This window comes from Pteropus medius, unplaced genomic scaffold, assembly GCF_902729225.1.
Source record: "Pteropus medius unplaced genomic scaffold, Ma_sr-lr_union100, whole genome shotgun sequence".
NCBI lineage: Eukaryota > Metazoa > Chordata > Mammalia > Chiroptera > Pteropodidae > Pteropus > Pteropus medius.
Genome location: NW_024342467.1, coordinates 20738091 through 20763433, shown reverse-complemented (window position 1 = coordinate 20763433; position 25343 = coordinate 20738091). Strand labels below are relative to the sequence as shown.

Below are 25343 nucleotides of genomic sequence, written 5' to 3'. Positions count from 1 at the left end.
GTGCCAGACACTGTTCTAAGCACTTTAAATGGATTATGTAATTTAATCCTCGGAGATTTAAGAGCCAGGCACTGCCCCCGTTTTGCACGTGAAGAAGCTAGCCGTGTCACTCGTACCAGATTCCCCAAGTGGGAAGTGAAATGTGGGTCGAATCCAGACGGTCCTGCGTGGAGACCCCACTGCGAGGTGGTGCTCTACTCCGCCGGGATGGAGTTGATGAAATCGGAGCTCTGCCCAGCCTTTTCCGTGTTAATCAAGGTCAAGTTCCAAACCAGGCATCCCTCAGGGGGCAGAAGGGGTCCTGGGCCCGCCACCAACGCTCCCGCTGACCTTCCTGATGGGATAGGTCTCCCAAGCAGAGTTCTAAGGTCGCTTTTCTCTTTAAGCCGATCTACCTTTCTGTGAGGGCCTTCAAAGTTTTTAATGCGCATGTTAATAGCTCGTTTACTTATCTTTTTCTTTTTTTTATTAGAAAAAGAAAGCTGATTAAAAACATTTTTTCAGGAGAAAAGAACAGAGAGGGCAGATGAGCTGCTGATGGAGCGAGGACAGGCTGGGGGCGGGGCGGGTGCCGCCCTCCGTACATCAGCCACAGTCACGTACATCAGCCACAGTCACGCTCTTTCTGAGCCATTTCTGTGCCGGGCACCGCGTATCTGTCACCTCTAGTTCTCACCACGTTCTCTGAGCAATGACTTGTTCTCCTCGTTTGGGGGACGAGAAAGCTTAGAGCAGAGTGATTAAGTAGCGGGCACGGAGTACCCGCGGTGGGCGCGAGGCAGAGCGGGAATTTAAACCAGCTCTCTCTGTCCCCGGTTTTAACACTGCTGTAGTTTCAAACCAACGGTCCTCGAGACCCTCTCTTCAAAGAGCTCGTACTCCGATCTCAGAACCTCAGGAGTCGACAGGGGGGTCTGGAGGCCAACTGCTTCGTGCCAGCCCAGTCAGACTCCCTCCCACCCAGCGCCCTGCTCCCAGCAGGCATCACAGGAACCCCTGGGAACCCGCAGAGCATTCGCTAATGCAGCTCCTACTGCTTCGCTCTGCTGTAAGTCGACCAGTGAATGAACTCGCTTCTCTAGGGATAAATACAAGATTTAGATGGTCCTTTTTCCAGCAAGATAGAGCACGCCTCTGGTGTCCGACCTCCCGCTCCCCCTCCACGGTGGGTTTGGGACTTCCCTTTTCCCTTCATGATGTTGGACAAATAACTTATCCTTCTGGCAGCTTTGGTTTCTTATCTTTAAAATAGGCATAAGAGTTATTATGATGGGTAAATAAGCATTACAACAAAAAAGCAAAAACCCTCAGCCCCATGTCTTTCAACAAATGTTAGTTTACTGCTATTATTAGGAATGCCTCATCCCCACTCCAAATTTCCATGAGCAGAGATTATTGCCAAATCCTCCTGGCCTCTTCATACCTTCAGGGCCTCGATCTCTACTTTGCTGGCTTTTGGGGAAGAATAAACTTCCTTTTTTCCTCTTGGGAAGGAACTTGCCTCAGCAGGTTTGCCAGTCCAAGGGCTCAGTGAGCTGTCTGCTGGTTCTCACTCTGAGCCTTGTTCTCCATAGTTACTAATAAATGAGATATATTAGTCTTTTTTGTTGTTGTTTTTTAATCTTCAGACTCTATTATTTCTCAATTCATTTAGAACCTGAGCAGGAAAGAGATGAGATGTGCTATGCATTCAGGTTCTTGATATTCTATATAGAATTAGTATTTGCTGTCTTCCTCTCCAGTTCTTACAGAGTCATAGAATTTTAGAGTTGAAAGGAGACTTTTTTTAAATGACTGAAATTTATTTCTCCATCTCTTATCAGAGCCTGCCCGCCAGGTAGTCGCTCAGCCCTGGCCTGTGCACTCCCAGTAATGAGGAGCCTGCTGTCTCAAGAGATGGCCCAGGCGTCTGGCAGGGGATGCTTCAGGCCCCCCTGCACTGGATCCGATAGGTTCAGATCAGGATTTCTTAGGGAGAGACTACTGGCCTGAAGCCTTCCCTCTTTCAGGTAGTGCTTTTTTAGAAAATTCATTTTCCAATAATTCATTAGAAGGGGCTGAAAGAGAGGGTCCGCGTTCCGTGCGTTTTTGGCATCTCATCCTCAGGCGCTTCCCACCGCCTTGGGATCCCGAGCCGATCCCAGCTTGTGGCTCGTCTTAAATGATGGAGAAGAATGATCCTCGATGCACTTTAACCTCCTGGCCTTACGGCTCCCAGGTGGGGGACGCAGAAGTGTGGCGCCCATAAGGCCACCTCCTGAAAGCTGAGTGTGGTGCGTGCTCTGGTGGCAGAAAGTAAACCTGCCAGTGAAATTCTGCTTTCAGTGCCAACGATGCTGAGCGATGGCTTCAAAACGCTCACCTCAAATACTCTTGCCAAGTGAAGACAAGACTGATTTGGCATCTGCTCACTTCTGCCGTTTGTCCTTAACTTCAAGGCAGCGTGAAGTTGGAGCCAGCAAATGTTGAGAAACCAAACACCTTAATAACCTTTTTAAAAAATAGCAGCTTTGTTGAGATATAATTCACATTCCCCCAAATTCACCTCTTTAAAGTGTTCAATTCGGTGGTTTTCAGTATATTCATAGATTTGTGAAACCATCACCACAACCAACTTTAGAACATTTTCATCACCCCGAGAAAAAACCCCGTACCTGTTAGCACATACTCTCCATCTCTGCTACTCCCGCCCCTGGAAAACGAGCCTGCTTCCCGTCTCTGTGGATTTGCCTCTTCTGGACATTTCATATAGTGGACTCATAAACTATGCGGTCTCTGTGTCTGGAATCTTTCACTTAGGGTGATGCTTTCGAGATTCATCCATGCGGTGGCTCGTATCAGTACTTCGTTTCTTTGTATGGCCTCATAGTATTCCATTGAGTGGCTATGCCACGTTTTGTTTACCCGTTCCTCAGTCGAGGAATTCAGGCAGTGTCCACTTTGGGACTTTTATGAATAATGTTTGTATGGAAATTTATGTACAAATTTTTATGTGGACTTACGTGTTCAGTTCTCTCGGGTATGGGTGCAGGAGCGGAATTGCTAGGCCGTGATCCCTTAATAACCTTCAAAATCGCTTTGTTTGTTTGCTGTTCTTGGGCTCCATGTTGCTATTCTTTGGATTTATAGTCAGTTCCTCTGTGCTGAACGCTTCCATGACTTGATATAAAGTTAACATATCTCGGGCCCCAATTAAAGTTCTTTGTAGGAATAATTAAAAATTACTCAAGTGAGAATAAACTGAATCATAAGAATGCTTGTTATATAGAGTCTCTACTAGGTTATATTTGCTTTCATTCTCTTCTCTGCCAAGCATCTTCTTCAAGATTTACAAAGTTTTTTTTTTCTCTGTTCTTTTCCAGAATCGCAATGAAATAAAAAACGGCACTATCCTTCGATTAACCACATCTCCGGTAAGTTCATCTTCATGTGTAGCTTTCCAGTAAATGCTTTGTTCTCCACTTCTACATAGGTGATTATGGGATATTAATTTTTAAAGATGATTTCAGTGCAAAAAACAGAAAGTCTCTGGAACATCCTTACCTGCAGGTTCTAGATGGTCAGGAATGCCCCCTCTTATATTTCCCATATGGAAGAGGAAGCCTTTACTTCTGGTTAAGTGCAAGCCAATTGACTTTAAGGGTCAAGTTTGGTGGTCATCCCAACAATTCTCATATTACAGATGGGGATAACTCAGCTATTCTGAGTTATAGGTTTTACCCACCTGCCCACACACCCACCTCCTGCCATCAGAGCAAATTCAGACGACAAACAAAGCCAATAAAACTAAAGACGGCCTGTTACTTCCCTTTAAAGTTGGGGCGTGCGGGGTGTGTGTCTGTGTGTGTGTGTCTAGTTTTGGTCAGTTGTAACAGTTTGTAAAGATATAGTTTAAGAAATGTTTGCCACTTGCGCTGTGTCATTGACAGCTAATTCTAGATAAAACACTTTAAAATCTTCCAAATAAAAGTTGCTCAACAAAATGCTATCGAGTAGTTAACTACTATAGCCAACTGTGTTGCTTATCTTTATCCTTCTTACTGGCTTGTAGATACTTGAGTATCACTGTTAGCATACTCGTTTAGATTATTTCGCAGTGCATTTTATTACTATCCTAAGAAATAATCTGCACAAAATACACCAAGTGTTACTATTTTCACTTTGCATATGTGATGAAAACTGTGTCTAACTCTCATTTTCAGTTTCTACTGAAGCCATGTGGTAGGCTAAAAATAAATTGAAAAATTGGGTAAAGCATCTGGCTAAAATTAAATTGTGGGTACTGTAACTACCACAAATTCTTCTTGTTGAAAATTATATTAGGGAGGCTTAAAAACTCCTAACATTTTACCCAATAACATCTTGAACCCAAATACAGTGATGCGCTCAATAGGATGCGTTACTGGAGTTGGCCGAAGTGTCTTTTGATAGCTTCTCTCTCTCAACGGTAATTAGAGTTCATATTCATTTTCCGACAGCTACATGATGAGCTGAGACATTTTTGTCTGATTTAGCCTTGATCTTCTTACTTTAGTCAGCAAGAATTAATGTTAATTTGACCTTTTGAGACCATGTTTTCACTCATTTTTTTCAGTTCCTATTTATCCTGCTAAAATTACTCATTTGCTTGCTGGGCAGAAAGAGCACACACCTCGCCTTTTATTCCATCTTAGAAGTAGGAAGTCTCATTTTTTGTTTTGTTTTGTTTTGTTGTTTTCAACGTGAGCCTTTTCTAAGCCAAAGAAGAAGTCGCTTCTCGTTTTTATTGCTGTGGCTTCATGAACAAAATTTCCACAGCACTAAGCCACTCCTTGAGAGAAGGCTAAGTGTTGGGCAGAGTGAACTCTTCCGGCTCCCTGAAAGTGAAAGTATGAACACTGTGGCATGACTTGGTGCCGTCAGGGATGATGGAGATTGTCCTGCTCCAGTAGTGACCTTCATGTCGCCTGCATGGCGCATGAGCACACACGAAAGCCACTGCACGAGGCAGCATCCTGAGATGAAGCCCACCTGCGAGAGACTGGTTCTCATTTTGGAAAGAGGAGCGGTCCCCAAACCACTGGTGCAGCTTAAAAGCGCTGACCTCTGGGTCTCTAATGAGAAGCTGAATTGCGATGTCTAGGAACGGCGCCCAGGAATCTGCATTTTAAGAAAGCACTTTATGGTTTGGCTGTAGTCACAGTGTCTAGAACTGGGAATTACACTAGAAGCAAGACTTTTGGATTTGTAAACTTCACTCGTCGCTGGTAGATTACTTTTTATTATTTTGTGTTTCGCTTAAAAATATGGGTGAGCATATGCTAGCTCTTTCGCTTTTTACATACACACTAAAAATATGCGGAAAAAAAAGTAACTGTCGCCATCAAATTCGCTAGGAAGTGTTAGAGAACCATAAAGAAATCAGTAAATGGTGTCATACTCGCTTTTATAGTCCCTCGTCTACCTCGGCTGAACTCTCTCTGTAGCCGGGGAAGAATGTGCACCCCACACACACACACGCACGCACACGCACACGCGCGCACATATATACACACGCACACACTCTCGGTTCAGATAATGTGCAGCAGTGCTGAGTTTTACCCCCACTCTCTCGAGAGTGGTGTTTTAGTTGATTTGTGTTCATGAATTTATTTTCTGTCTTTATCATAGAACAGCCCTTTCTGGAATGTTCCTAGCAAAATAGGGTATTAATAAGGAAAAATCTGAAAAAAAAACAAAAAAACCAACTTGCATCGTTATTCTCACAAAATCTCTTTCACTTGGCTGATAGTCCTTCTGCAGTGCACATCTATAGACAATAACTCTAGGGGCCATCGTAAACACGTGTAACTTTCAGGTGTCCTGTCTTTATCGATCTTCCCAGTATCATGAAAATATAGCCATGAATGTGCCTGGGGAATGTGTGCAAATGAGGGAGAGCGTTTGAGCAGATCAGGGTTTGGGGAGTTCCTGATAGTGCAGCTCAGCAGCGTGTCCATACCTGCCGTGGAATAACAGCTGTAGAAATTAAATCTGAGGCCACATGTTGCCTGAAGCATAGTTTAAATAAATTTTAGCTACTGTTCCTATTAGAAAAAGCTTGGGTTGCCAGACCACTGTTTTTGCTTTCCTGAGATTTTGTTTGAAAAAGCCCTTACAGTGAATCTATTTGCAGTCGTGGAGCATAGAAAGCCTCTCTAAGTAGGACACAAAACCCAGAAGCCATGAAGAAAAAGATTGATCAATTTGACAACCAAAAAAAAAGAACAGCCCACAAAAGCTTTATGCTTGAAAAGATTTCTGGAAACAAAGTCAAAAACAGAAAATTAGGAAAAATAATTGTCAATATGCATGATAAATATAGGGCTAATTTCTCAGTTTGTAGGATCCCTTATGCATAAATAAACAGACTTCCCCCCAGAGAGATGGCCAAACTGTATAAACAAGATTAATCTATATATCTGTATCTGTATATGTATCTCTGTCTATCAATCTACATAACTATCTGTTTTTATCCTGGCAGTCAGGATAATAAACAAACAAATAAATATTTATGTACAGAAGTGTTAGGAAGATATATATGTATATATATATGTACATATACAGAGAGAGATGAATCTATAGATACATGGATATAGAAATATATGAAAGAAGTAACTTAATCTCTCTCTTAGAAGAGATAATAATCTATACTCCTAGATAATCACGGTGTGAGCCGTGTGAAGCGAGATGCTGTGTGTTTAAGAGTATAAACTGGTCCGACCTCTTCGGGGGCGATTTCACTGTGTCCACCCAAGTTTAAAATACATGTCTTTGTCCTGACAATTTAACTTCTGGGAATTTATCCAATTGATAGACTCACAAAAGGACTGCAGGACACACATACACACACACACACACACATACACAGAGCTGTGCGCACCTTTGTTTTTAGTAATCAGAAACTGGAAGCTTGTTAACTGTCTGTCAGGTGGGTCCAGTTAAATGCACTGGGCGGGGGTAGCCATGTGGCAGAACGCGGTGCAGCTGTCAACAAGAACATGGCGTGTGCTGCCTCGGGGACATCGCTGACATATATTATTAAGTACAAAAGCAGGTCGCAGAACATCCTGCGGAAGGGGACCCCAGCAGGTACATGGGAAGGAGGTGTAGCTATGCCGAATGATGATAAAGATCATTCTCAAGGGATAACATGCAATTGTTAACACTGCCCTAACTTTATATTTTATTTTATAACTTCCGGTAGTCCTTATATATTTTTATACCATGTGCTGGTATTATTTTTAATTAAATAGACACAAATAAATGTCATGAGGTCACTACAGTATAGAAGAGGTGAATCATAACATTCTATGCTAAAAACATTTTAGTATTCCAAACTTAGATTTTTAAGAGCCCTTTTATATATGACTTGAATTCTTCTTGCCAAATATCTTGGCCCATGTTATCACAGTAAATAAAATTCTCATCAGGTATCTACCGTTGCTTTCTCAACACGCAGCGCAATCCTCCCTTTCTGCTCTCTCCTGTTTGGGCACCTGATATTAGAGGCATCTAGGTCAGAGAGCCTGTCATGCTGATTTTGGGGACCAGTTACTCTGGCAGGAAAAAAAATGGTATTCTCTTAGTCACTGTGGATTCAGGTGATCAGAGATTCTTAACAATAAGACCATGAACAATTTTTGAAACCAATTTTTCTCTACTGACCTGAGAAACTAAAAAAGGGCTGTAAAACGTCTGAAGTTCTATTTATTGCCGTCACCCTGTGAGCCTAACTTAGAGAGAAGAAGCCAGCAGAGGCTTTTAGGCAGAGGAGTGACAGCTCCGGCTGCTGCCCAGAAACAGATAGCAGGGGTGGAGGGGGGTGGCAAGGGGACAGGTTAGGAGTTTATCACAGCCGTCCCGGCAGGAGAGGGGGGTGGCGTGGGCTGCCGCCACGTAGGGATGTGGAGGTTCTTAGGAGTGACCTGGACGGCGAGGCCCGGGGACCTCCTTATGGACTGGGTACCACGCTCCTTGAAGGATGCTGCAGGTGTTCCTGGTGTGTGGGCAGGATAAACAGCGGTGGTGTTTACTGGGATGGAAGGTCTGAGAAGGGAAACATGAAGAGTTTGAGATGCCTGTTATGTGTCTGTGAGGACCTGGTAAGTAGGCAGCCATCACCAGGTACATGGCATGGAAAGCCACGGCCGGTGAGGTCGCCATGGAGAAGGTAGAGCCTTGGGCGCATTCTCAGGATTAGCAGGAGGAGCCAGCCACGAAGCCAAGAGGGGAAAGTGCTTCAAAGAGGGGGGAGAAGTTAGGTGCGTTGAGGCCGCCAAGACGGTCAGGAAGATGAGATGAGGAAGGGACCCCTGTCCCTGCCAGGTAGAGATGTCGACAGCATCATGGAGCATCACGGGGTGGGAGAAGAGAGAGCGTGAGCTGAGGTGAGGTGAGACAGCCACTCTTTATTCCAGAACTTTTGCTGAAAACGGGAGCCGTGAAACGAGGGCACGGCCGGTGGGGAGTTGGTCCATGGTGTGTGCGTTTCGTTTGTTTATTTTTTATGACGGGGACTATGGGAGATCGCTGCAGCTGGAAAGGACCCACAGCAGAAAGGGGGTACTTTTCACGAAGAGTCCTCGCGAAGGTACGAGGCGTAGGGCCCGAGAGCGGAGGAAGGGTTGGCTTTCGGAGGAAAGAAGGGGCACAGCACAGGGAGAAGCAGGGTGCAGGCATCAGAGCAAACTTGGAAGGGGGAGACGAAGGGACTCCTGGCTGATGGCGTTGATTTCCTTATGAAATGTGGGGCAAGATCCCCTGCGCGAAGCGGGGGGAATGGGGGCGATCGGGGAGTGGGGAGAGGAGAACACTGCGAAGGAGCCATGTGGAGGGACAGAGGAACATCTGGGAGAGCGGAGGTGGGTTGCTGGGTGACAGTGAGTGCACGGGCGAACACATCGGTGGAACCCGCGAGCCTGAGGGCTTCTCAGATGCCGTCTGAATGGGAGTCATGGACCCGGGACCCGCCTGGCGGTTTCTTGGGGCCAATTTTAATTAGGACCGTCAGGTACGGAGATGGTGGCTGCGTGGCACACGGGACCGGCACCCCTGTCTCCGCCCACTGCTGACCCCTCGGGAGCCTGTCTTCCTCCGAGTCCGGGCCCAGACCTTCACAGGCTAGGACGTGAGGCGGCCACTTCAGGCTGCTGGAGTGTCTCCACATGAAACTTGTTTTTCATCCTTGGAACAATACCAGAAAATAAAACGTACATTCTGACACAATCACCCACGCAGCTACCAGACTCTTTTCATTTGTGCTAACTACTTGAAGAATCAGAACTAAGGCTATTTTCTTCCTTAATAATGTCGATTTTCTCCTCAAATGTAAAAATATTGCAGAATCCTGGGAAATTTGAAAAGTGAAGCTTGCTACAAACAATACTACAATTCAAAAATAACCATGGGTCATATCTTGATTTTTTTCTTTGGTGGTTCTTATGTAAATATACATACATATGTGGGCATGTATATTCATTTATTCATTCGTTTAGTGGAATCTTTTTGAACTGCTGGTAGATGTCAGGTAGATGTTCTAGATCCTGGGAATAAAGTGAGAAGCAAGTCTGACAAATTTCTTCTCCTAGAGATTACATTCTAGTGGGTACACACACACACGTGCACATACATACACACACACACACACACTCTCACACTCACACACACACTCATGCACATACACCGCTGCCCACAAACACTGGGATATATTTGCATCCTGGGCTTTCTCCTAACAGTCCATCATGGGGATGTGCGCATGCTCCCTTACATTCTCTAAAAGTTTCATTTTTAATTCCATATATTATGTCATCCTATGACCACATCCTGTTGAATGCTGTGGTTGCTTCCAGTGTTTGAACAGAAGTGCTATTTTAAGTCTCCAAGGATGCCACACATCTGCCTCCAATGCTTAAATGCATCCTCTAGGGAGGCGAGCACATTGCCGGCCAGGCTTCCCTTAGCCCTGCTGCTCAGCAAGCGCCTGAGACCACCTGGCCCCGGCGGCTCCTCCATCCTCACCTCCTTCCGCCCTCCCCCTTGCCCATCAGCCCTGGGCCACTGGCCTTCTTTCTGTCCCCTCAGACCCGCCAGGCTCATTCCTTCCTTCTCTTCCTCCTTTGCACCTTCTCGCTGCCCATTAGCCCACCTTCTCCTTCCCCAGTGTGATTGGCTTCTTCTTGTGGATCAGAACTCTGCATAAACATCACTTCCTTAGGCTGCTTGTCCCTGAAAACTGCAGTGTCTTAAAAAAGCCACCAGTTCTGCTCTGCCGCATTACCCCATCTAGGCTGTGCTGTAAAACGCACCGATATTTAACTTCTTATCATTAGTTTGTTTCATTGTTCACCCCACTTGGGTGAGAACCGTGGCTGTCCTGTGTGTGGCTGTCCTGTGTGTCCTGTGTGTGTCCCAAGCATGCCCAGCAGCGTCGCTCAGCGCATGCTTTCCAGAAATATTTCTAGAATCAGTGAGGATTCTGTCTTTGATCTTTAAGGGGTCTAGCTTGGAAATGGATAACTCTTAAGATTTGCCTGAATATAAGCCAAGTGAAATATATGCCATAACCGATGCCCAAAAAAAGTATGTTGTCCTTATAAAACCCCAATATATTCATTACAAAACTTTTCTATCAGACATATTTTTATAATATGAGTTTCATAGTCATATTATTTAAAAATTAAAGAAGGCAAAACAAAACAAAACAAAACATATCAAGTTCCAATGAGAAAAACAGTACCTTAAAAATGTCCCAGACGTTTGATGTAAGATTTTGATTGGGGCACCCATCAGGGACTCACCGCTATGGAGCAGCACCTTTTCCGGGCACACGCTGTGATGAGGGTCCCTGCCCACCGGAGAAACAATCTGTGACTCTGCAGGTTGGAGGGAACTTCACATGTGACCTCATCACAGTTCGTCAGTGTACGGGTGGGAAAAACGAGGCCGAGAGAGCTTCAGAGACGTTCGCTGAGGTGCCGCTGCTGACCAGAGGCAGAGCGTGAGGCAGCTCCACAGTCTCACTCCCAGTTCAGGGAGCTCGTCAGCACCGCCCACCCAGCCGGCTGGGACCGTCCGCCTTCCTAAATGACCCAGCCCCTACAGTGCCGAACTTACGTCTAGAAACCCAGAGGAAAACTCACCCAACCGCAGACACTGCGGGACTCTTCCTGTTTTTTGAAGAGTTGACTCCTTAGTTGATGGCAAGAGTAAGGTCTGCCCTGGAGGACAAGGGCCCCCCATGACCTATTTCACTCAGCATGAGACCTGCCAGGCCCATCCATGCGGTTACGAATGCAAGATTTCATTTTATTTTTTAAATGGCTCAGTAATATTCCATTGTGTGTGTGCGTGTGTGTGTGTAGGTGGTATATATATATATATATGGTATATATAATATATATATTATATATATGGTATATATATATTATATACCATATATATATATATATATATACACCAAAAAATATATATATATACCATATAGATATATATATATATATATATATATATATATATATACAAATTAAAAATCATCTTCATCATTCATCTATTGACGGACACTTCGGTTGCTTCCGAATCTTGGCTATCGAAAAGAATGCTGCGGTGAACATAGGGGTGCAGACGTCTTTTCAAATTACTGTTTTGGATTTCTTTGCATTAATGCCCAGAAGTGGAATTGCTGAGTTCACTTTGTGAGGTGTACAAATGTCTAATCCCTATGTTGTACACTTGAAACTAATATAATATTGTACGTTAACTGTAATTGAAAATACCTTAGAAAAAGAAAAAAAAAGACCATCAATCTAAACAGGGCACATTGTTTTCAAGCACAGGGTTGAGTACAAGAGAGGGTAGATGGCTCCCTAGGAACTACTCGGGCCATCGCGTCTGTGACCTGAACGTTGCAGCTGGACACAGTTTAGATGAGCTCGTATTACTGCTCTTGGACTTGGCCAAGACCCCGGCACGTCAGGCTCCTGCTTTACTATTCTGGTGTGTGACTATCTCGAGACAACATTTTCGGTTTCCACAACAGGACTGCAACCTCTAGCAGTCCTGCAATTTGGGAGTTTGGTCTTGATTCCTCTGCTCAAGACACTTGTCCTTTTCAGATTTCTGCTGTTGTCTCTCTTCACTACCCTTATTTTAAATTAATTAAGTCATTAATGTTTAAGTAGGTAGGATTTCAAGCACATGCAAAACTGGAAAGAATCGTGTACTAAAGCTCATCTACCTAGATCCCACAATTACTGGCTTATTCTTTTTATTTCCTTAGCAAATGCTTCTCCTGAGAAGCAGACACTTTTACAAGGGCAAGCAGATCATCGTTTTGTACAATAAGCCAGGAAGGGGTCATTTTGTCCTCGCTGAAGAAGACAAGGTGGTGATTAGAAGACAGAATCAGAGCCTGTGTGCCCAGTGGGGCAGGCTGTACGTTCTGTCTTCACAGGGAGATGCAGTCATTAGTGTTAAAACCAGTGCTTCTCATTATGTGGCTCTGGGACCAGCAGAAGCAACAGCACCTAGGCACTCGTTAAATGCAGTCTAGGGGACCCCGTCCCAGGCCTAGAGAACCAGAGACTCCAGATGAGGCCCTGAGGCTTTAAACAGGGGAGCAGGTGGTTCTCACACATGCAACAATTTGCGACCCACTGCTTTAGGACCTGTCATCCAGAGTCCAGCCACCCAGGTTCTGTCTCAGCTCCAGCACTGACAAGCCGCGTGACCTTGGGCCCGTCCCCGAACTTGTCTGAACCTCAGTTTCCTTTGTACAATGAAGACGATGAGAGCACCTCCTGTGCAGATTAAGTGAATTCCTTCATCAAGGTGTTTGGAATAGTGGCTCCTACAAAGTGCCAGGTAACTGTCAGCTGTTTCCATCACCAGTATTAACGGCACCGATACGTTAGTTAACATCAGTAACGAGCATAGAATCGTTTTTGAGTGCTCGTTATCATCACGATGCCTACAGTAAATGCAGAGCTCCTGCCTGGGGAAACGTGTTTCTCAAGGAACTCAAAGCGATTCCCTTGGGTCAAATATAGGTTAATGTTAATGCTGTATATACGTTTGAAAATTTTAGAGAATAGTATATCTTTGGACAATTTTAAGAGATAAAGTGATTCTTGCTCAGCCGTCTATTCTCCCTCTTAAAAATGTGAGATTTAGGGTTCAAGCGAAGTGTCATGTACGTGGAGATCGTGAATGAGCCAGAAGGGCTCTCTCTCCCCTCCTCCTTTCTCGTCTTTTCTGATTTCTGATGCAAAGTGTCAGTTTTGGTTATAATAACAGGGGATACACAGTATATTCCGACCCAGGGGTAGGGGCGTGGGTTTCATCCATCTTGGTCCCTGAAGAATTGCATTGGTTTCTCTGGTGACCCAGCCAGTGCTGGGGCTTCTTCCAGGTGACAGCGAAGGGGGACCTGAGCAGGGAGGAGGGGGCTGTGGCTGTGGAGCCTGTCGGGGTGAAAGAGTTAATATTTTCTTTTTCTTACTGTTTGTCCCAACTGAAAGAGATGAAAACTTATACTGTGTGAATGAGAAATTTAGACCATTTCTTATCCAGAAGTTCAGCTTGTCCATTATATTTCCAATCCTCCCTGCCCTGCTGGTAGAAGCCAAGTGCAAATGTTTTAAGAAGATGTCTCATTCTAGGCAAAGCTGCTAATTTGGTTGCCTAATTATTTTGTCATAAGTTCGTGCAGTAAGCAGTGAATGTATGGGAAACACATGTCGAAAACAGGGAAATTTACAAGCATTGTCTTGTGCTGGGAGCCTGTCAGTAACCCGGAAAGATTGTTTGGGTGTCTAATGAAGCTTTTGAACACTGCGTTTAGGCAGTTATCACTCAGAGGATTGACCAAACTGGTGAACAGGCTGTATACATTTGTGTAATTGCTTAACTAAGCAAAAAGCTTTTTGTCGTTTTTAGATAAAAATTTTACCTGAGAGATGAACATTTTCCCCATTTTCCCCCTCCTCACTGCTACACCTTTTCTGTTTCTGGGGCTTTGCTGTTCTGGGGACCTTGCTTGTCTGAGAGATGGAAATACGGGCCCCATCAGAAGAAGGCCGCCCGCTCCCGCGGTGATGTTCACCGGCAGGGCCTGAGGGCGGCGTCCTGCCGTGGTACGCGCAGAGGCTCGGCGCTCTCAGCCTCCGCGTCTTGGCTGCTCAGTGACTGAAACATGGGTTTTCTGTCTGCCGTGGTTCCCTCCGTAAATTCTTCCCTTTGTTTTCGCCCCATAAGGCTCAGAACGCCCAGCAGCTCCATGAACGAATTCAGTCGTCAAGTATGGATGCCAAGCTGGAAGCCCTGAAGGACCTGGCCAGCCTCTCCCGGGATGTTACCTTTGCCCAGGAGTTTATCAACCTGGATGGCATCTTCCTCCTCACGCAGATGGTCGAAAGCGGCACTGAGTAAGCACCCTTATCCAGACTTCCAGCGTGTGCTGTTCTTTCCAGCATGCTGGGTTTTTGTCACTTTCCCTTATACTTTCAATTTCTAGTTTTATAGACCAGAAATTGACTAGGCTCTGGGAAAAAAAAAAAAATGACTTTTAAGATGTAATTTCAGTATCATTGCGTCCTCCACACACCAACTAACCAGTATTAAGATGAGGTAGAATCCCGTCAGATCCCTGAAATTTCAGATTTATAAGGAAAAATATTAAGTTATTATCTTTAATAGCATCCCTGAAAAAAGTTTTTGAAAAATTAACATTAGAATGATGAAATACATGTCCTTAATTATTTGAAATGAGATACGATAAACATTTATTAAATACCGACTGTATGCAAAAGAGTGAAAGTTGGGAAATTTAAACCGATGTGAGCCTTGTCATTCAAAAATTTATGGAGGCAGAATTCAATTGAGGTATGATTCCTCTTGAAGCTTCGAGTCTAGAAATTAGACCAGCTACATCCCAGGAACCTTACAGACGGAGTGTCAGTGAATGGGTCTTGAAGGAGTTCGAGTTCTATCATGAGCCAGAAACGGCTGGGCATTTCTGACTGGGGAGCTCACCCTCTCAGTCCCTGGCATGACGGGGAAGTGTAAGGAGCCAGACGGTGTGTGTTGCTCCTACATGTGTGGACAGCTAACTCCCCTGACCACCCAATGCCAGCATCCACAGGAGACTACTTAATCCTATATGACCAGGTGCTGCTTGCATAGACTCTTAGAGCATGTGGGTTAGAGCATGTAAAAATGCTGAGACAGTTACATATTAATATGCTGAATTAATAATGTGCAGAGTTGAGATAGATATTTATTAGAAAAGACTAGATATCACTGAGAACTGGGGTTGACATGTGGCTCATTTAAATCTCCCTTTAGTACCTGCTGATTCCAAGAATGCACTGATGACCGTGCGTGCTGCAGACCTGTCTCAGCCCGCTCCCCTCCTTCCTTCCTCTCTTCCTCCTTCCTCCGTCTACACTCAGCATACTTACCCCCTGCATTCGGTTCCCAGTAAGAGATGTGTTTTTTTTTTCTTACTCAAAGAGAGGATGTTTTATAACATCAGGAATATCTCCCATACAGGAACATCGTATAGAGTTTGGAGTTGGCAGGGAAGGGTCTTACCTTGTAGAGAAAAAAAAAAAAAAAAAATCTAAGAGCAAATGGATAGAAACACAAATCTAAGAGGATTGGCAAGCAAGCTTGGGTGTCTAGAAAGTGTCGGTTGTGGGCAGGTATTATTTATTTTTTGAATGATGACTAAAACTCTGCTCATGAAAATTTTGGCAGACGTCAACGTGGAGGGAGGCGGGAAAACTGAAATTCTGGATGTTGTCAGAATCTGAAGTGTTTACTATAAATTGGAGTTGGAGCTTGGAACAGCTGGAAAGAAGTAGAATAAGTATAGGCATCCAAACGGCTTGACCATGGAAGAGGAGAAAGCGGGGTCTGTGTCGGAAGCTGCGGGGTGCAGTCAGTGTGGGAAACCCTCATTCCTGGGGAGCCGTGGAGCGTGAGTCGTGATGACAAACACCTTCACTGGGGACCCTGGATGACTTTGTGGTGTTGTCACACATGGTTGGACCTGCTCCATGCCATCGCTGCTTCTGGCCGGACCGAGAGCCCTGCAGGGTGCTACCTCAGTCACACGTTAAAAAAAAGTAAAAATGTTCCCATGCTTATTGATTTATCTAAGTCCCCAGCCACTGACGTATCAAGCAGTGCCCTGGAGCCCTCTGTAAAGGAGCCTGCTAACATGAGGCTTTGCCACAGAGCCCGAGGAGTCTAGGACCCGAGCTTTTGAAAAGTCAGTGTAGTGTTGTGTTAATACTTCCAGATTCACCAAAATTGCCATCATGACTGCAATGACACTGGTAGATCCGCTGGAAGCAGAGGTCCGTGTGATGCGCGCCCTGAGTCAGAGCTAGAGCGGAGCCCCAGCCCCTCCACAAGCGGGCGGTTACATGTTTTGACAACGAGGGAAAAAACATGCATGCCAGGAGCCTTAGTTTTTAGTTGCTCATTATACTGTTTTGCTAGTGCGGCCGTCACAAAATACCACAGACAGGGCGGCTTAAACAGCAGGCATTCGGAGTCTCACGGTCCTGGAGGCTGGACGCACGGCGCCGGCAGCGTTGGTTGTGTCTGTGGTCTGTCTCCGGCACGCGCAGACGGCCGCCTTCCCTCAGTGTCCTCACGTGATCTCTCCCCGGGTGCAGGCACCCTTAGTGCCTCTCCGTGTGTCCAATGTCCCCTTCTTCTAGGGACACCAGTCAGGTCAGATTACAATGTTCACATTTTAACTTAATCACCTCTTCTTAAAGGCTTTGTCTCCTAATACTGTCCCCTTTCAGGCACTGGGGGGTCAGGGATTCAACGTGTGGACTTTGGGGTAACATAATTCCACCCATTACACTCATCTTTTGCTTAACAAGAAAAACTGATGCTATGTATTCGTCTTGTCAACATTGTTATTTTTTCCCTGTGCCATCACCTTACTCTGTAACCTATCTTGACGTATAGAGTGGCTCCAAAGAATCGCATCCCTCAGACGAAGGCTGGGGACAACATGAGAGAATGTCAATACTGAATAACTTTATTTGAACGACAATAATTGAATTCCTTTTTTTAAAAAAAGGCATGTTACACTCAATGTAATATTTAACTATTTATAATTCGTATGCCGTCCCAGTTTATTACACGCAGCCAGGTCTCAGGCAGATGAGCAGAACCCAAGACCAGATCTTAGGTGAGCTCCGTGCTGCATCTTTCTCTTACACTTTTCCATCACATTGTGGTACTGGGAAGCAGCGGTGTCTGTCTAGATCACCTTTCCTGCCCTGCCTGCCATTTTGCGTAAGTTCAAAGTCAGGCTGGCCTTGGGGGTTGGAGGGAGGAAGGACTGGAGCTCCATAGCCTCCTGCCGTCCTTCCTCTGGGTCCTGCAATTCATCCTAAGAAGCTGTGATCATTTGGTCCCTAGCTTTTTTTTTTTCCCCCCTGAACTTTTGCTCAGATTAAAATCAAAAGAGAAAGACATTTTTCTTGTAAGGAAATCTGGCTTCTCAATTAAACTTAGAGCAGGACTCTAATTAATGAACAGAAAACCTTTGGAATAGAAACCACACAAATCAAATAGGTCCTGCAGTTTGGAAGGCATTTAATCATGACCCTGGGCACACTTCCAGCTGGGAAAGCAGAGGTTTCTAAGCAGGAGCTGCGGAAATTTTAACAAACACTGAAGAAATGTAGCTGGAATTTTCCTCCTTACTCTTATCTGTAATGATTGCTTGCCTTCTTTCATTACCCAAAGCTGAGCTTTTAAAGTCTCTCTCCAGCTGGTTTTAAGAGGGGCCACGAGGCCAAATTAGCAACAAAAGAACAATGAGGACATGTCACTTTGGAAGAGCAGTGTTGAAAACCTGAATTTAATTTTTCCATCTGTGTGGAATTTGGAAATTCTATTTCCAGTTTCAGTTTGAGATGGAAGCATGGAAGCAAATAACGTTGTGTCGCCCCGACCCGAGCAAGGAAATGGTGTCAGGTGAAAAACACCAAGAATGGACAGCATTAAAAAAAAAAAAATGCATCCAAAGAAGTCTCAGAAATGATTTATTTGAGAGAGGAAAAAAAAAAAAAAACTCTACCTGCAACGCTATTTTCATGTGGTGAATAATACGCTTTTCTTCGGGTTTTAACAGGGCACCGTGTTCTTCTGTGCCTCTATGTGCACAGACAGTGTGGACGATTGACCCTGTGTCCTCCCACTCTTAGACAGTCAGAGGAACAAGGGGACGTTCTCAAGAACGAAAGGACAGTGTCTTTGTAGTCTCCTTCCCACTTGGCAACGTGACAGGAAAATTACGCCCTGGGAGTATGAGTCAGCTGTTAGCACCACCCTGGGCAGAAAAGTCAAGTGTGAGAAAAGTTAAATTTGTGTATTTACCAAAAACTCAGACAGGTTTTTTTGAATTGGCTTTCTGTCCTTAATTAAATATACATATATTTATTGTTTAAAAAATAAACGAAATGCACAAATAAGCAAAAGCAGTAAAATAAGAATCATGTATAATCCGCCTTTCCAGAGACAAACATTTTTAAGATCGTGGTGTATATCTTTTTCGTATATTCTTTTACATACACACATACATGTACAGGCTTTACAAAAGTGGAATTATGCTATTCGTGCTCTTGGTAGCTTGCTTTTTATACCTAACAGTAGTTTCATGTAATTAAATATTATTCCCCTCATCACTTTTATGGTCTGCATATTATTTTATTTTTAAAGTTTTGTTAAGACTCAGTTGATACATAATATAACACAGTGATTTGAAGGTCATGCACAATATAGTTAACGATTCCCCTGCTGTTGGACATTTCATTGTTTTCAAGTTTTTTCACGACTGTGAGTGTTCTTGAATCAGCTTTTCTTTTAGCAAAATCTTCGTGAGCACTTACATGATTTTGTTGGGATAAAATTCTTGATTCAGAGGATGTACACATTTTAAAGCCGTTTTAAAGTAAGAACGTCCCCACAGCTTGCTGAGATGTCCTGATTTAGACTTTGCCGTGTGTGTGTGAGCATGTTCGTTTTAACACCCTGGTCAGTACTGGGTCGATGTTCCCTTCGGGATTCTAGCTTTTCTAAGAAAAACAGCAGTGAGGCATCTGAGGAGTCCTCACTAATCTGAGGAATTTATGAGTACTTTTTATTGGCTTGGTTGAAGTCATTGCTCCAAAATCTGGCTGTATTAGCAGTGGAAAGAGTCTCACAGTGACTCTAGAGGTATGCAAAGCCCCTAATTGTCCTAGAAACAAATGGCATTATTCGTATGAATTATTAATCCCCTCTTCATTCCGCCATACATTTCACACGGAAGACACCATTCTTCATTAACAGATGAAGAGTTTCATATTAAACTGTCATTATTCAAATCATTTTCTCCTGGCTGGAATCAGAGCTGTGGCCCTTTCTTAGAAGATGTGAAAATTGAGGTAGGACTTGACTTAACCCTCCGGATGATGTCATGGCTTTGCTGGTGCCTCTGGGCTGCACTTGAGAATGAATTTGTAGCTTTCAGTCATTTAGCAAAGCGCCTATTATTTGGGTGCTGGGTATTCCTGATGCTGGGTTAGGCACAATGGGGGAAGGTGTGTGGGAGAGATACAAAATTACAGATGACAGTTTAGGATTATGTGTGACATTTTTTGAAATTTCGTCTTCATGCAAAAGATGAGTTGCCTTTTTGAAAGTAACTTTGTTAATCTCCAAGGACACAGATGAATCAACTCTAACTCAAGCTCTTGCTTCTAAGAATCTGGTGTCTTTTATAAGCCTGGGATGGCCCAGGCCAGGCCAGATGGATCAGGGACTTACCTTAGTGCCACTAAGTGCAGGTGACACGGTGCACATCCTACAGCTCACCTCGGAGGAGCGAACAGCTCCCCAGACCACACCAAAAAGAAACTACTCTGTGTGGTCTGTGGGCCTGGGCTGAGAAGGCTGCCAGGTCTTCCCAGTTCCTTGCCTGCTTTCCTGAAGTGTGCACTGCAGAGCTCAGGGAGTCCCTAAACCCAGCAGCCCTTCTGGGCTCTGCCAGAAATTTGCATCATAATCGCCAAAGGGGCCAACCTTCTTGGGCTTTGTCAGGAATCGTGGGGCAGAAAATTCCTTAAACTGGATCTGCTTCCACCCCGCCCTTTTCGCTTTGTCTCTGTGTCTCTGTCTGTCACTCCGGGAATGGAAACGAGAAGGGGGCACTCGCCCTGATTAAGGAGATTATCTTCTGCTAGGGAAAAGGATGCCATGCCTTCGGCTGAAATGAGAGGCTTCTGGCCACTCTGAAACACCAGCCTTTCCAGAGTCATTTGTCCTTCTGGTCAGGCTTCTTTAAAAGATGGGTATTTTGAGAGGCGCAGAGGGAAAACCCGCAGTGAGGAAAACAGACATCACAGCACAAAGTTCCTCTTCCGCTTATGCTCCATCTACAGTGAGGACGTTGAGAAGTAAGAAACACTGTGACTCGTGACTTGGCACTGACTTTATGATCTCTGCACTCTGGTCAGGGAGGACTTTCCAAGGCCAGCGTCTGCCACAGGACGGGGACACATAAATACCTAAGGGTGCCCAGGCCCCAGGCCAGAGGCGATTTCAAAAAATTGCACTGAGTGTTTCATATGTTACTTACACACACACACACACACACTCACTACATATGTTTATTTTGAAACAGTTCTGTTAAAAGATAAACTGAGGCATAATAAACATTTTAAGAAGTTATTTGAGCAAAAATCAGATAAAATCGGCTAATGCCACACAAGAAGCTGTGAGGCAGTCTCCGCCCACAGGAGCCAAGGGACGGAGCAGGACAAGGGCGTGATGTGATTGGCTGTAGTTGAAGCTGAGTTGGCTGTTTGTGATTGGTGGAAAGCTCAAGGCATTTCCAGGCTTAGATTCGGATTTGCTTGCACGGGCCACCAAGATGTTAGAGCCTCCTCAGTGACCTGAGCTCCTGGTTTAATTAACTTAACAGTTACTCACGTCCTAGAAAAGTTGCAAGATTAAGTTTCACCTGGTGTTCCAGTGGTGTCCTTTCATACAAAGGTCTAACTCAGGGTAGCACCTTGCACCCAACAGTCCTGTCTTTCCCCTAATCTCTTTCTGTCACTACCCCTTACTTGTTCCTTTTCTGTCGTGACTCTGGCACTTTTTAAGAATATAGGTCAGCCATTTCATAGACTGTCCTCCAATTTGGGTTTATTAAGAGGTAATTCATTAAAGGTAATTTTCAGGGAATGATAAAAGCATGACTTTCATACAGATCTAAAAGTGAACATATGTTAAAAGAATTCATTCTATGCATGTGGTTGGAGAGAACCAGGCAAAATGTTATAAAAATTTCAAAGGAAAATTCAAAGGGCACAAATTTATTTGGAGCAAAGGAATGTTGAAATGAATTGTAAATGGAGACAAACCTGTTTTTCACCTCAAGGAGGAAGTCAATTAAATTACCAACAGACAAGATGAAATATACATATCTATCAGTTAGGCAATAGGGCTGGACCTGATAACCCAGAAGAGTGTGCCAGATAAACACTGCATGATTTTCCATTGAAACACAAATTTTTTTCTACAGTTTTATTCAATGTTTTATCCTTTTAGACCCATATTGTATGTCTTTGGCTGAGGTATCACAGATGCTTGCGTTTTTTTTCCATTGTCCTATTGATGACACAGTATGTCTTACTCTTGGTGTTCACTTTGACCCCTTAAGATAGCACCTTTTAGATGCTCCCCACCTCCCCACCCCCACACTCAGTAATTAGTTAATGAATAATCTCGGAATAGTTACACCATGGAAAATGGAAGATAGTAGAAATGAGGTTTGTATGTTTTTCTTCCAGAGATTGTTTCTTCAACAGTACCAGCCTACCACACTTTAAAACAGCATAGACCTGTTCATTCCCGTTGTTTTCCAGTGGGCTACAGTATATTACTATTTTGATTTATTTTGATGCTCAATTTGTCCCAGATTTGGCAGTGGAACGTCCTCTGTGTTCTTCTGACCTGTCTTCCATTATTCTTTGAGCATTTCTTAACTTTCAGGCTCAATGAGATTTTCGAGACTTACTTAATCTTTCCTTGCCCCAGCCCTGGGAGGAGCCATTTCTCCAAGAAGCCCCAGATCCTTCCAGTGGAAGGTAGCGTTTGGCCCTTCGTAAAGGGTTTCACCTCTGCCCCAGCCTGCCTCCCAAGGCCACCCCTCCTTTAACCTGCCCACTGGCTTTTTGGAGGAAGATGGAGGGTAGCTAGTAATGTTTTTTGTTTTGTTTTGTTTTGTTGGTTTTTGTTTGTTTGTTCGTTTTTAAGAAAGGCGAGCAAAAGAGGGGGAGGGGAGGAGGAAGAGGAAGTTCTCTTCATACACATTTTTGACCATCCAGTTTTACCAAAGACTAGATCTGATCTTCTCGTGGTCAGTTAGATTTCTGAAGTGGTTGCATTTTATGTGGTTGAAAACGTGATTATTCATTGACCAATTATTGATACCTACTCTGCATGTGCTGGATATTATAGTGTTGAGTCACAGTGCAGAGCCCCTGCATTCAAGGAGCTGGAAGGACAGTGAGATGTCTTGAGTCATACAACTAAAGTACCTAAAGACGTGGGTGCCACCCTCAGTCCAGTCAAGGAAGGGAAATCAGAGACTAGGGAGGCTTCTCAGGGGATCCTAGAATCAGGTGAGAACTTAGGTCTTAGCTGGTGGGACAAATAATGGTAGGGTATTCAATACAGACAGAAGAACATACTCGATGCCGGAGGCTATTGCAGTGTCTCATGATGTCTTCCTTCAAATTTTTTTTTTTCTCTCAAGAAAAGGGAAAGTAAAATTACCCAAGAAAGATAATTAACTGCGTCTTCACTGAGTATATACTTAAGAACAACCGGTACTTTTTGGCTCCACTCTTGTCAGTGAAAATATACCCCATTCTTAGATCTATGAATTTTTCCACGTCGGACATAGACCCGTTCTGAGTCAAATGCAGTGTTCTTGTTGCCTTTACCCATAAGTACAGTAGTTTGCTTAGTTATTTAATTCTGATCTTTTGATTGTTTCTTATCATTAAAGAACAACAATTTATTACTTTGAGTAATGCTTTGAAATGAATAAAGTTTCCCTACTTCACGGTAGTTAAATCTTCCCTATATTTAATCCAGGGCTTTCTTCACAGTATGTGATTTGTATAAAAATCCTCATTTTCAAACATGCTTCTCACATGATTGTTCTTAATTTTTGCAGGCGATACCAGAAATTGCAGAAGATCATGAAGCCTTGGTAAGAATTATGATCAACCGATACAGATAATGTAGCACTTCCTTCCTCTCTGCATAATTAAACCCTGTCCTTTGATTGATCGTATAAATGTGCATATANATCAAGCTTTAAATATGGAATGAAAATTATTTACTTTGAGTCTGAGAAAGTGCTCAATTATCTGTCCTTCGAGTGTATCGCGTGATAATTGTGTCTGAGAGCTCAGAACTTCCTTCCTCGCATCCCCTCCTCAGAGCCTTTCTTGTCCACCAAACAAGCGAATAGGGTCTAACACAGTCTCTGTAGCAGATTCACTTTGAGGAGGAAGACCGCACCTTACTCTGTAAGCCCTTCGAGTCACCTCATCATCATCAGCGTATGATACCGCTTTCAAATCATGCATCTTTCCCTACCCCTCCCACAAAGAAAAATGATTAGTTTCAGGAGCTCTTTAGTTATTAAATTGTAATAAAGCATAGAAAGCTTTAGGGTAAAGCTTCTTAAATCTCATTTTGATATATATTTTTAATATAGTAGAAGCACTTAATGGCAGTAGAAGCCATCTTTTATGAGCGTTTACTCTAGCACTGTCTTGTGTTTTTTCACTCGCTCGCTCCTAATTCACTCTTCTATCCACCAAACAAGACTCGTAACATTAGCATCATGTGCTTCATGTAGAGCTAAAAATCAGGTGGTGGATCTGGAGATTCAAACTCATCTTTTTTCTCTAGCAACCTCACATAGCTTGCTAATATAGAGGAATTTAGGGCTCTGAAGCCAAAGTGATGTCTTCAAATTTATTTGCCAATAGTTTTATTTTTTTAGGTATTTAGGGGTGTTGGAAGTGTGACTACGTGTGAATCATGATTTCTGTTTATTGATCATAGACAAAATTAATGCTCAGGTCCTGGTGCTTGTAATGACAAAGTAGGTTATTCAGACTAAGTCGTGAGGCCACTGTCACCCTGACAGCAAAACCCGACAAGGACAGTACAGGAAATAAAAATTATAAATCATTAAATGAACAGAGGTGGAAAAATCTCCCGGCAAAACACATTAACAAATATAACCGAGCAATTTATAAAAAGGAGAATACTCTGCAGCCAATGTATATTTATCCCAAAAATGGTTTAATGTTTGAAATATCAGTCACTGTGATTCAACATTTAGCAAAACAAAGGAGAAAACCTAAGGAGAAAAACCATTTTAAAAGATACAGAAAATAGGTCCTAGATGTAGAAAAAGCATTTCATAAAATCCAACATAAAATTCTCAGCAACCTAAGAACGGGGGAAACTTCCTCACACTGATTAGGCCGCCGACCAAAACGTGGCATGTTTAATGTTAGCAGACTGGATTTCCTCCCTCTGAAAACTGAGACTAAGGCAAATGTATTCACTGTTTGTACTTCATTTCAACATTGTACTGGAGTTTTCAGCCACAGCAATCAGTTAAGAAAGAAAGAAAAGATATAATGATCAAAAGAAAGAGAAAAAACCAACTCTCTTTATAGAAGACATGATTGGCTCTGTAGAAAATCCTAAGGGATCTACAAAGACATTGCTAGATCTCTAAATTCATAACTGAATTTAGCAAAGTTTCTGGATACAACATCTGTATATAAAAGTGGCGTATTTTTATATATTAACCCACTAGGAAATGAAATTTTTAAATATCTATTTACAAAGTGTCAAAAAATCATAAAATTCTTAGGGATAAACGTAATGAGAAACATGTAATATCTGTTCATTGAAAAATAAGTATATTGCTGGAAAAAAAGTAAAGAAGATCTAAAAAAGTGGAGAATATACCATTGCGTGGTTTTTAAGATACGATATTGTTAAGATAGCAATTCTACCCAAATTAATCTGTAGGTTCAATGCAAAACCACTTTTAAAAATGAAATTACATGCCAATCCCAAAACTTAAAGGAAATGCATAATATCTAGCATAGCCAAAACAGTCTTGAAAAAACAACAAATATCAGCGAAGTTAGAGGATTTCATTAACTGAATTCAAGACTTACTGTAAAGTTAAGACAGACAGT

At 43.4% G+C, this 25343-nt stretch overlaps 1 protein-coding gene across 3 annotated transcripts in view; it reads left to right on the top strand.

The window, feature by feature from the left end:
- ELMO1 (engulfment and cell motility 1) overlaps positions 1–25343 on the top strand; it is a 455772-nt gene that overhangs the window by 133327 nt on the left and 297102 nt on the right. For all 3 annotated transcript variants that reach the window (XM_039862767.1, XM_039862765.1, XM_039862766.1), the window contains exons 5-7: positions 3363–3413; positions 14272–14441; positions 23282–23317. In XM_039862767.1, the coding sequence (XP_039718701.1) occupies positions 3363–3413; positions 14272–14441; positions 23282–23317 (257 nt within the window). The remainder of the gene's footprint in view (positions 1–3362; positions 3414–14271; positions 14442–23281; positions 23318–25343) is intronic.